General features: G+C 40.4%; 1 protein-coding gene across 4 annotated transcripts in view; it reads left to right on the forward strand.

The window, feature by feature from the left end:
- Window positions 1-12264, forward strand: part of AGL (amylo-alpha-1, 6-glucosidase, 4-alpha-glucanotransferase) — a 72147-nt gene that overhangs the window by 27803 nt on the left and 32080 nt on the right. For all 4 annotated transcript variants that reach the window (XM_065554272.1, XM_065554275.1, XM_065554274.1 and 1 more), the window contains 6 exons: window positions 117-251; window positions 1089-1219; window positions 3015-3151; window positions 7978-8111; window positions 9365-9540; window positions 11911-12013. In XM_065554272.1, coding sequence (XP_065410344.1) covers window positions 117-251; window positions 1089-1219; window positions 3015-3151; window positions 7978-8111; window positions 9365-9540; window positions 11911-12013 — 816 coding nt within the window. The remainder of the gene's footprint in view (window positions 1-116; window positions 252-1088; window positions 1220-3014; window positions 3152-7977; window positions 8112-9364; window positions 9541-11910; window positions 12014-12264) is intronic.

Genomic DNA, 12264 nt, shown 5'->3' on the forward strand with positions numbered 1-12264 from the left:
CTGCACTAAATTAAATACACTGGAGGGGTGGTCTTTTTCAGTCTGTTAATTCTGTTACTTCAAAAAATAGTGGTTGGAGGTGCTTACGTCTACAATTTGTGCATTGATATTTACAGAGTTAGTCTCGACCCAAAGGCACAAGAGGCTGTCGGTGTACTCCGTAATCACCTGATCCAGTTCAGTCCTCACTTTAAATCTGGAAGTCTTCCTGATGACCGTTCAGCACCTATATTAAAAAATCTTTTTTCTTCGTAAGTATGCCTTGTTAGAGTACATATAGTAGAGAGCTGGATTAGAGGCAGAGATCAGCCTGTAAATGCTAATGAGTGACAATTCCTTGCCAAATTCTGCGTCTGTTTTGGTTAATGTATGAACAACTGTTTAGCCATCTTACTGCTCTATACAGAAAGTAGTGGTTCAGACTTTAAAAAGTCCTCCTCTTTCACATGAGTAGTTCTGTGTGTTTGCTGCTGGCAGTAGATTTTATACCAGGAAACTTTACATACTGCAGCAAGGTGTTCAGATGACTTTGTTGTCAACATGCTACGTAGGTTACCAATTCCATCTAAGTGGCTTTCTTAAAAGAAACTCGCATAGCAATCAAAAAACCAGTGGATACTACATTATGCTTTTGTGGAGAAAAGATTTAACATTTTTAGTTGAATAATATTGAAATCTGTGATCATTTACTTAGTGTTTTCTGTACTTATTTGTAATGATAAAAGAGATCTAGTGTATAGTTAACATTGTGGAAAGAAGTAAGCTCATTTTAAATCTTGTAAAAGAATAAGGACAAAAAGTTTTGTTTTGTTTTTTGTTTCTTTTCTTTTTAAAAGGAGCCCATAGTTACTCTTAAATCCATGCTATGGTTACTAAATAAGTGGCCAGATTTTTAAAGTCAGTGATAGCTGCAAGGTGCTTGGCACCCTTGAAAATCAGGCCTTGTTTTCAGGAGCCTAAACATGGAGTCTAACTGTAAGCATCCCTTTTTAAAAATAGCTTGGCCTAGACCAAAACCAGAATTCTTCATGAAGTTGATGTCCATTATACAGTTAGATATCAGTGTTGGGTTTTTTTCCCTTTCCCAGTATTGCTTCTAAATTAACCTTGGCTGATTTGAATCAAGTACTGTATCGGTGTGATGCTGAGGAACAAGAGGATGGTGGAGGATGTTATAACATACCAAACTGGTCTCCCCTTAAGTATGCAGGCTTGCAAGGTAAAAATTCATGCGTGCTTTCTTGGGTGGAGGAAAAAGAGGAGAATGAATCATCTCAATCTTGATCTAAAAGGTCAAATAGTGTTAGATTTTGTGCACTGTTTGCTTTTCAAATAGAAAAGACCAAGTTGCTTCTGCTTGGTCTATGCAGTATGTACTTGAAAGAGAGTAACAAGCAAATGGAGGCAAGATACTGAATCAAGAAACATCTTTTACTATTGGGGTAGAGGATGAGTTTAAATATTTAATTTACAGTCAAACTGTAGTAATCTGACCTTTGGGAATACTTTAAAACCTGTTTAAGTACACCTCTAGTCAGAAACGACCTTATCTAAAATCCACAAATATTACCTATTACATGAAGTGTCAGTAATAGCTGTCATTTTAACATCTGAATGCCATTGTGATGTATTTTATAATTATCTGACTTAGATTTTAAGCCATAAAGAAGCATGGGCTCTGTGATTACACAATATTTTGTCTCAAACTTACTGTGGGTCCACTGAGCCATAGCTCCTTCTTATTGTACAATCAGGCTAGAGCTGCAAGTCACTACCGCACAGCTGAAGGAGCCCACCAATCTATTTCCTGTCTCAGAATGTTCTGTTTCTGCTAACGGGCCTTGGAGCTTTAATCCATAACTAAAACGCATGTTCTTAATAAAGAACTGGATTTATGTCTCATTACAACAATCTGTAACCCACTAACTCCCCCTTTTTTTTTTTTTTTTTTTTTTTTTTTTTTGTCCTGTGACTTCAGGGGTGTTAACTGGCCTCTTCACCTTAAATGGTCCTTTAGAACAGTGGTGCACAAATGTTTCCAGAAGCTCCCCTGCCCATCATTAATGGAATCTGTTTGCGCCCCCCCTCCCCACCGTTAACGGAATCTGTCTGTGCTCCCCCTCCATTACTGCACAGTCAAGGCTTTCTCAACAGTGGGCCGCTTGAATCTTACAGCCAGGCTGCACCAGTAGGCCAGGGCCAATACCTGCCCCTTCTCCACCCTGAAAACCTAAGGGGGAGGAAGGTGCGTGTGACGTTCTCTGGAAACAGAGCCAGTGTTGGGCGTGGAGGCTGCCAGGAGCGTAAATCGGCACAGCACACTAACCCACAGGCTGGGTAGCTCCCTGAGATGAGTTGGTGTGGTGGTGACGCTCCCTCCCTGTCCCCCCAGGGGGCTGGCCTGGGCCCTGCCGTATGGGGCTGGCATGAGCTGTCTGGCATCTCTGCTCCCCCCCCCCCCCAATGTTCCCTGGGGGTGTGCGCCCCACAGTTTGCACAACATTGCCTTAGAAAATTGTGTTAACTGCTTATGCTAAGCAATCTGTTCCATCTTGTATTTAGCTGTGAGATTCGGCATACCTTTCTCAGACCTGAAGAAAAGCTTTGTGTAGCTCCAAAGCTTGTCTCTTTCACCAACAGAATTTGGTCCAATAAAAGATATCACCTCACACACTCTGTCTCTGCTAAGCAGTGCACAGCCGCTTACAAACCTAGTTCTTCAAAATACTTAAGCATAGGCTTGAGTATTTTTGAACTCCAGTGGGACTTCAGCACATGCCTAAAGTTAGTTAAGCATATGCTTAAGTGCTTTGCTGAATTGGGCCCTAAAGCTCCATCTAGCCTTTAGAACATATGAAGAAAAATGACATCAGGTTAAAAAATGTATTGCTGGTCCAGCTCTGGTTCATAATTTTTCAGACCTGCAACGTTGGATTTACTCCTTTAAACTGGAATTCCAGGTTGTGATAATCATGTGGCCAGTAATACAGTGTGCTGTATGTTTTGATTTTCAGGATTAATGTCAGTGATGGCAGACATTAGACCAAAAAATGATTTGGGTCATCCTTTTTGTGGTAATTTGAGATCTGGGGACTGGATGATTGACTACGTCAGTGACCGTCTAATTTCACGTGCAGGAGCTTGTGCAGAAGTAAGTACATTTATTAAGTGATGATTTTCCTTTCACTTATTGATAGGTAACTGTTACCATATAGATCGGGGTGACCAAACTTACTGACCCTCTGAACCGCATATGACAATTTTCAGAAGTTCAAGAGCCGGGGCACACCTTACAGGGCTTGGGGCTTCAGCCCCGCTCCTGCTGAAGCCCTGAGACCCCCCCTCACCACTGGGCAAAAGGCCCTAACCCACCATCCTGCTGCAAGGCAGAGGTCCTGAGCTCCCTCCCACCCCAGTCTGGTAGGTGGAGAATGGGGAAGTGTTTCTGCGAGCCGCACTTTAACAGTAAAAGAGCCATGTGCAGTTCGCGAGCCAGGGTTTGGCCACCCCTGATATCAATCATAATTATCTAAAAGCTACTCCTGGTGCAGGCATCTTCATTTAGGTAGCCATTTAGACCACAGAGGAGATGGAGCACTGATATGTCTCTCCCATTCGAGTTAAAGGAAATCTTCGAAGAGGGAGTGGAAAACGTTTGTTCCTTTTTTATTGTTGTATAAAGAAGGCCTGAAAGTTCTGGCATTTCTTATCTTCTGCCTCAAAATAAATTTAAACATAAGCTTAAAGGGAAATATCTGCAGGGTCAGGGCCTAAATATATCAATATCTCACACAAACAAACTATGTTAAAAGAACATGGCAAAGTCGATCACTCAACGGATAAGAAATGCCAGAATGAAGGTTACACAGGGGACCTGCTTTGGGGATGAATCAGTGAACGAATTTGTGAAGTGAAAGGAGGCTGCCATCTGTAGGATCCCTACTTCATTTGTTGGAGAAATTGAAAGGATTGTAGTGAATGTGGCAGGGGATTGCAGTAAGAAAAGGGACGGTTAGGACAGTTGAATATTGTCCAGAGGAACTGGAGTCTATCTCTGTCTCTGCCACAGAGTTGCTATGTGGTGCTAGTCAAGTCACTTAAACCAAACAAGTGGTCACAATTGTGAGCCTCATTTTCTGGTTTCCAGACTTCAGACCCTAGGGTCTGATTTGGACCCCTGTGCTTTGAATATATAAAGTGTTATAATGCTAGGTACTCTGAAAAAATCAGATCCTAGGTGTCTATTATTGGATGCCCAAAATTAGTGGATATTTTTTACCTTAATCTGTTTTACTCAATTCATAATACTATCCCTCTCATTTCACACGAGTGTTATAAAAATAATTTTGTGACATACTCAGATACCGTATTGATGAGCATCATTAAAAGGTCAAGTGGAAATTAATAATTCTGTTTTCAGAACAAGGTTGAATAGTGTGCAGTAAATAAGGCATAGGGCAACACACTCAACAATGAGGAGAAAATAAAATATTGAAAGCTGCTCATTAACTGACCACTATCCATCCTATGCACCGAATGAGTTAGTAGTCCAGTTGAACATAAGAATGGCCATACAGGGTCAGACCAAAGATCCATCCAGCCCAGTATCCTGTCTACTGACAGTGGCCAATGCCAGGTGCCCCAGAGGGCATGAACCTAACAGGTAATGATCAAGTGATCTCTCTTCTGCCATCCATCTCCACCCTCTGACAAACACAGGCTAGGGACACCATTTCTTATCCATCCTGGCTAATAGCCATTAAGGAATTAAACTCCATGAATTTATCTAGTTCTCTTTTAAACCCTGTTATAATCCTAGCCTTCACTTTACTTCATTGAAAAAGTAGTACATGATCATATAATTGAAGACTATCATAATGCATACACAACCTTAATTCTGGCATAACTTTTGAGTGCTTGATTTTGTAACCTTAATGTTGTTTTAACATAGGGTTTGTTATGCCTAATATCAAAAGTTTTATAAAAGCGAACTGTAAAAACAAATTCCGTTATGTGCATCATATTGATACCAATGTGTTTTTTTTATCTATAAGGCTGGAACCTTTAGATCTACTTCACAAACCTCTGCCACTTGAGCTCATGGAGTAACTAATAGCAGTAGTAGGTTGTCATCCTTTGTATTGACCAGCATTAGAGGGGGAGTGAGAGACACACTCTGCCAGTGGGTTTCACAGATACTTGCTGACCGCAGAGGAATGATGAGCCCCAAGGATCTTGAGTTCAGTCCAGGCTCTAGAAAAGAGTATGCTCTTGTGGTGACGGCCCCTTCTGCACCACTACAAGATTGACTCAGCCCAGTCCCCTTCAATCTTTCCCTGTCTCAGTCCTAGTCTCTTTTCCTACCCAATCCTAGTCTCCAATCCTCAGGCTTCTTATCCCAATCTATTTCCCCCACATTCCCGGCCCTTCATCCAATCTGTGTCTCCTCTGTCCCCACACACTGACTCCCAATTCCAGGCGTCTCACGCAATTAGGCCCAGTCTCTTTGCTCAGTCAGTCCAGTTCTCTCCTCAAACCCTGGCTCCTTGTCAGATTTGTCTCCCCATTACTCTGACCTTGATCATCCCCACAGCTCATTCACCAATCTATTTCCTCTCCCCAACCCCATTTCCCTGACTGGCTCTTGTTGGTGTCCTTGCCCAATCAGCCCTCCTCTTCTTCTCCCCGCCCCCCTTAGGTCACAGTTTCTCTCCTCCCTCCCAGTCTTCAGTCCCAGTTCTACCAGGCTCCTTGTCCCAATCTACTCCCTTTGGCTCTTCCCCCAGTTCGTTTCTTGTCCTCTCTACATTTGATTCAGTCAGCTTCTTCCTCTGCCATGCTGCCTGGGCACCAGCAGGGGGATTATAGAAGTGAAGGCCTGGAAGGGACCTCAGTAGGTCATCTAGTCCAGTCCCCTGCACTCAAGGCAGGACTATGTAATAACTAGACAATTCCTGACTGTTGTTTGTCTGACCTGTTCTTAAAAACTTCAAATGACGGAGATTCCACAACCTCCCATGGCAATTTGTGTTTAACTACATGGACATTTAGGAAGCTTTTTCTGATGTCCAACCTAAACCTCCCTTGCTGCAATTTAAATCTATTGCTTCTTGTCCTACCCTCAGAGGTTAATGAGAACAATTTTTCACCCTTTTCCTTGTAATAACCTTTTATGTACTTGAAACCTGTTATATCCCCCATCAGTCTTCTCTTCTCTAGACTAAACCCAACTTTTTCAATCTTTCCTCATAGGTCATATTTTCTAGACCTTTAATCATTTTTGTTGCTCTCCTCTGGACTTTCTACAATTTGTCCACATCTTTCCTGAAATGCGATGCCCAGAACTGGACACACTATTCCAGCTGAGGCCTTATCAGCATGAAGTAGAGTGGAAGAATTACTTTTCGTGTCTGGCTTACAACACTCCCGCTAATACATCCCAGAATGATGATCGCTCTTTTTTTGCAACAGTAATTCTGTTGACTCATATTTAGCTTGTGATCCATTATGACGTCCAGATCCCTTTCCACGGTACTCATGACTCCCTAGGAAATTCCCACTGTGTATGTGTTCAATGGGTTGTTCCTTCCCAAGTGGAGTACTTTGCATTAGTCCTTATTGAATTTCATTCTGTTTACTTCAGACCATTTCTTCAGTTTGTCCAGGTCATTTTGATTTTTAATCCTATCTTCCAAAGCACTTGCAACCCCTCCCAGCTTGGTATCATCCACAGACTTTATAAGTGTACTCTCTGACATTATCTAAATCGTTGATGAAGATATTGAAAAGAACCATAACCAGGAACAAACCCTGCAGGACCCCACTTGATATACCCTTCCAGCTTGACTGTGAAACACTGATGATTACTCTCTGGGAATGGTTTTCCAACCAGTTATGTGCCCACCTTATAGTAGCTCCATCTAGGTTATATTTTCCTAGTTTATTTGAGCAGATCATGTAGGTCAATGTCAAAAGCCTTACTAAAGTCAAGATATACCACATCTATCACTTCCCCCCCCCCATATCAATATGGCTTGTTACTCTGTCAAAGAAAGTCATTGGGTTGGTATGACATAATTTGTTCTTGACAAATCCATGTTAACTTACTAATCACCTTATTATCTTCTAGGTGTTTACAAATTGGTTGATTATTTGCTTCATAATCTTTCAGGATACTGAAGTTAAACTGATTTCATTAAAAGCACTGAAGAGAGAAACTCCCTTCTCTTGGTTCTAGTGCCCTGACCTGAACCAGAGCAGCAATTACAAGGAAAGTGAACCTCTGTACACCTGCTGTGGAACATTCTCAGTCGCTCTGTGGGCTGGTGAATGTGTAGTTTGGTCAGAACTAGGACCTGTGAGGGGCCTGAGCATGCTTTATTGTGGATACACTGCTAAATTCTTAGTCTCTAGTGTGCATGTGCAAACTGAGATTTTTTTCAAAGGCTTATAACTTGGCCAAATTTGGGCAGTTTTTCACAGGAACAGCAAAGGGCACATCCCTGACAAAAAGGCCACTCCCTGCCAAATTTCAAGTCCCTGCTCCAAAGCACAGACTCTAAAGCGTCTCAAATAAAAGGTGTTCAGAATTTTTTTTTAAACATTACAAAGCAACAATTTTCCCTAGCCTCATTCTCTGAAACAGCGGAACCAATTTGAAACATACAAAAAAAAATTTCATTCTGAGGAAGATGTGTGGCATGGAAAACTTCAGTGTGAATGGTTAAAGTGTGGCAAAATTCCAAGCAACTGAAAGCAGGATTTATAATGGGAAGTTTCTGCCAACTGGAATAGGTGGTGCTACCAGTCCTGCCTATAATACAAAAAACATAATAGGGGCCTAAAAAGTGTAAGCAAACTGTAACAGGAATTCTACCTGTTTTCCAGTGCAAAACATGATTGCCATAGTATTAATTCCCTGAAAGTAGCCTTTGCTGCATTCAGGATTTGTTAACTTACAAAATTTTATTCTAATAGGTCGGTAAATGGTTGAAGGCCATGTTCATCTACCTAAAGCAGATTCCACGTTACCTTATCCCATGTTACTTTGATGCCATATTAGTGGGTGCATACACAACTCTTCTAGATCTGGCATGGAGTCAGATGTCTAGGTATGTCTAATAGTGTTGAAAGAAATGTATGTGTATGTTTACATTATGTTGTATTATCATTTGTGCATCAGGATAGTCCTTTAAACACTTTACATATGCGTACTTAAAAGGCACTAAAAGTTTTCTGGCCAAAATTTTGTCTTCCTTGAAACTGCAATAATCTGATTAGAATCCAAAAAAAGGTGCTCTCCTTATTAATCTTTCAATCCATTGCAAATGTTAAATGCACAAATGCAGTGTCTTCTGTTAGGTCTATCTCAGCTGCCTAACACAATTCCTAAACTATATGGCCGCCTGCATAATAGTACTGATGTACAAGAAGATACGCTGGTGTAGGGCAAAAATAAATATTCATGTTGGCCAATGGAAAAGCATAAAGCTGATAGAAGGTACATATAGTTTTCACCAAGGGAAAATTATGAACATTGGACTAGAAGGTCAGTAATTTATTGTTGCTCCAGGACTTGGATTTGCAGCTAATGCTGGCAGTGCAATAATAGGGAATGAGACATTAAACAAGTGTCCGTCTTCCAGTCTTGAAAGGCTGCCTTTTCTTCATTTTTTTGTAATTGTCCCTTTTCTCGTTTTGTTTTGTTTCTATTCTTTTCTGTTTTTAAACATGGCTAACATTAATTTCCTATAAAAACAGATACCCTCTCCATCTTGGAACAGTTTTGATATCTGATATTGGTGTTTTGTTATTTTTCCGGGGGGGGGGGTTGTTGTTTATGTTGTACTAGTCAAGCATGTAGACCCAGGCACAAATTAATAAAAATCATTTAAATGTATCATCTTTTTAAATATAGTTGAATTTTAAAATACTTTGTGTAGAGTTGAGATTTTTCTTTGCTTTAGGATCAACTAGGTAATAAAATACCAGAATGTTTTATCGTCTCCTTTCAATATAAATAATTTTTTTTAAATTAACATAAAAGTAAAGGCCAAGATTTGGAAGAAAAAAAATGGGTACCTGAAATTAGGGGCTCAGATTTATCTTTAGGCACCTAAATAAATGGCCTGATTTTTCAAGTGCTATGAACTCAGCAGCTCCCATTGGCATTAAAAATTTATGACTTAATATTAGGAACTCACTTTTGAAAATCATTACAGTATTTTGCAACTGGAGCACCCTTATGAAGCGGGTTTTTAAACTAGGCAAGGGGGGAAATGGGTGAACTTTTAACAGTGAAGTTGCTGAATTTGAAAAGAGATTTTGTTTTTGTTTTTTTTCAATTCAACTACTTTGATTACAGCTTTGTTCAGAATGGATCAACATTTGTTAAACACCTTTCCTTGGGTTCAGTCCAGATGTGTGGGATAGGAAAATATCCTTCTCTGCCAAATCTGTCTCCTGCTTTACATGATGTCCCCTATAGGATGAATGAAATCACAAAAGAGAAAGAACAGTGCTGTGTTTCCTTAGCAGCTGGTAAGTAAGGACTGATTCTATGATTGTGGAAGCAGGTTGTCTTACAAAACAGTGCAACTACTTAGAAATGTGTAGACAGCAAGATCAATGTGCCGGGACCATGATGTTTAGAGACCAAATAAAAAATACTGTTTCTTTGTCAGTAGCTGTTTACTTTCCACTGCTTTAATCTGCTCTGTTTAATGTGAAGGTTTTTTTTATTCTTGGGTTTGTTTTGTTTGTCTGAGAGAAGCATAACCAGGCAATATTTCTGCTATTGATGTTGAAGGAAGGCTTGTGAAGAATTTCACTTTTGCTATGTCTTCAACTATAAGCAACTTGAGCTACTCTATCATATTCTGAGACCTTTTGAGCTCCAGAATTATGTTCTCTTTCCCTGTAACTCTTCAGCAGTTGAAATACATTGTGGAACACTTCCCATAAGATTTCTAGTTTATCGCTTTAACTATGTTTTTATTTTCCGCAACTGTCACCTCTTGAACTTTTTTTTAATCCCTGTTGAACTAAAAACATTCTTGCTAACAGTATAATCTTTATTCGCCTTTGTTAAAAACTTGCCACATTTGATCTTGACTTCAAGTGGTCACTAATTCCACCAAATATCTAGAGAACTGACTTTCCCCAGCTGGACATGAAATAGAAATGGAAATTCTTGGTAAAATAGCTCCTTAAATTGTCATGCGGAAATTGCAAGTCTGTGACAAAAATTAGAACTTGAGCATGGCAGAATCCAGCATTCAGCTCCAGAAAACTCATTCAACAAGATAGTAACCCTGGTTTTAGGAGGAGATAGTAAGTATGTGGTTTCCAAACTAATTAAGTTAGTTAGCTGCCTAGAAAGTAATTGAGAGAGAGGACCAGGGTTGAATGGCAGAGGCAGATTGTTTAGTGCAATTTCTACTAAATTGAGATTAATTGTTCCTGATTTTGGATCACTTTTTGCTGCAGTTATAAGCAATCTTTAAAAATATACGTGTTCAGAAGAATAAAGCATAGAGTAGTATGTGCAATTTCCTGAATGAATGTAATTTACATATTTCCAGATATATTTGTCTGTCTGGTACATTTTAGAATGTCTAAAATCTGACAGTTTCTAAATATAAAGACAGTTATTCTGGGAAATATTTTTGCCTTTGTTTCTTTCAATAAAAGTTTCACCTCTGTTAAGAAAACCCAAAACACTTTTATATTTTACATCTCTCTACATTTTATAGGTTTTAAACCTTATTGAAATGGGTTTTTCTTCATTCTAGAAGGACAAGTAATGAAAGATTTTTTTTTTTCCTAATTAAGTTAAAACAAAAGTATGACCATTATACTTTTAAGACTCAAAATGCTTTGTTTCCAGCAAAGATATATTCAGAACTTTGTATCCTGCTTCATACTGACCTTAATTCTATAGCAAGCTCCCATGACTTCTGTGGCAAACGATCCCTGAATTGTTTTGCGAACTGAAAATTCCATGTCAGCATAATTCTACCCAACTGTTCTTCTATTTGCTTTTGAAATGGGGGGGCCCTAAGTGCCTCCAGCAAAGGGAACACTCTCCCCACCTCCAGCATTCAGTAGGGCAGTTGTAGAAAGCATGGGACTCTGCATGTAATGAAACTATACATAACATATATTTTTGTAATGTTCTGCAGGAGAATTTTCTTTAAAGAATTTTTGATCCTGAGTGGTTTACACACACATTTAAAGTGCATTATTTAGAAAGTGAGCACATGCTGTACAGTGTGTATCATATGTCATAAATAAGGCTACCTTTTTAGTCACTGGTATTTTTAGTAAAAGTCATGGACAGGTCATGTGCAGTAAACAAAAATTCACGGCCCGTGACCTGTCCCTGACTTTTATTGTATACCCTTAACTAAAACTTGGGCAGAGGCCCATGGGTGCTCTGGGGGTGGAGGCGGTCCAGGGTGACACAGGTGCTGCGGGAGGTGGCCCAGGACCCCTGCTGGTTCTGGGGGGATGGGGTTTGGCAGGGCTGGCTGGAGCTCCCTACCCCATGTGTCTCTGCAGCTCCGTGGCAGTGGAGGGGACGGGGGATCCACGCGCTGCTCCTGCCACAAGCGCTGGCTGCACAGCTCCCATTGGCCAGGAGCCACAGCCAATGGGAGCTGTGGGTGTGGGGCCTGAGGGCACGGGCAGCGCATGGAGCCCTTTGGCTCCTTCGCCTAGGAGCTGCAGGATCATGCCAATGGGAGCTGGCACCCCCCCCCCCTTAGGTAAGCATCCCCCAACCCCTAGCCCTGAGCCCTCTCCCACACACCCAAACTGCTGCTGCTGGCCCAGGGTGTGTGTGTGCACATGTGTAGAATTTTCATATTAAACAGTCTAATGACTTAGTTCATCATGTTTACTCTTTAGGTTTACCACATTTTTCATCTGGCATTTTCCGCTGCTGGGGAAGGGATACCTTTATTGCACTGAGAGGTCTAATGTTGATTACTGGGCGTTATTTAGAAGCAAGGTAAGAATGAATGTATAACAGTCTTCATAGGTATTAATCCATCTTGAAAGATTTCTCGCTTTCTATATATAACTGGAAGAAAGCTTACTTTTTTTCTGAAACAATTGAAATGCTCTCTTATTTACTGTGGCATTAGGCCTTTTTTGAATTCTTAGCAGATAGAACTACAAAATACTTACCATGCATCTCAGTTGTTTTTAAATGTTGGTGTGAAGCACCTATTCCATTTTTTTTATATGCATAACTTCTTC

This window comes from Chrysemys picta, chromosome 8 (assembly GCF_011386835.1).
Source record: "Chrysemys picta bellii isolate R12L10 chromosome 8, ASM1138683v2, whole genome shotgun sequence".
Taxonomy (NCBI): Eukaryota; Metazoa; Chordata; order Testudines; family Emydidae; genus Chrysemys; species Chrysemys picta.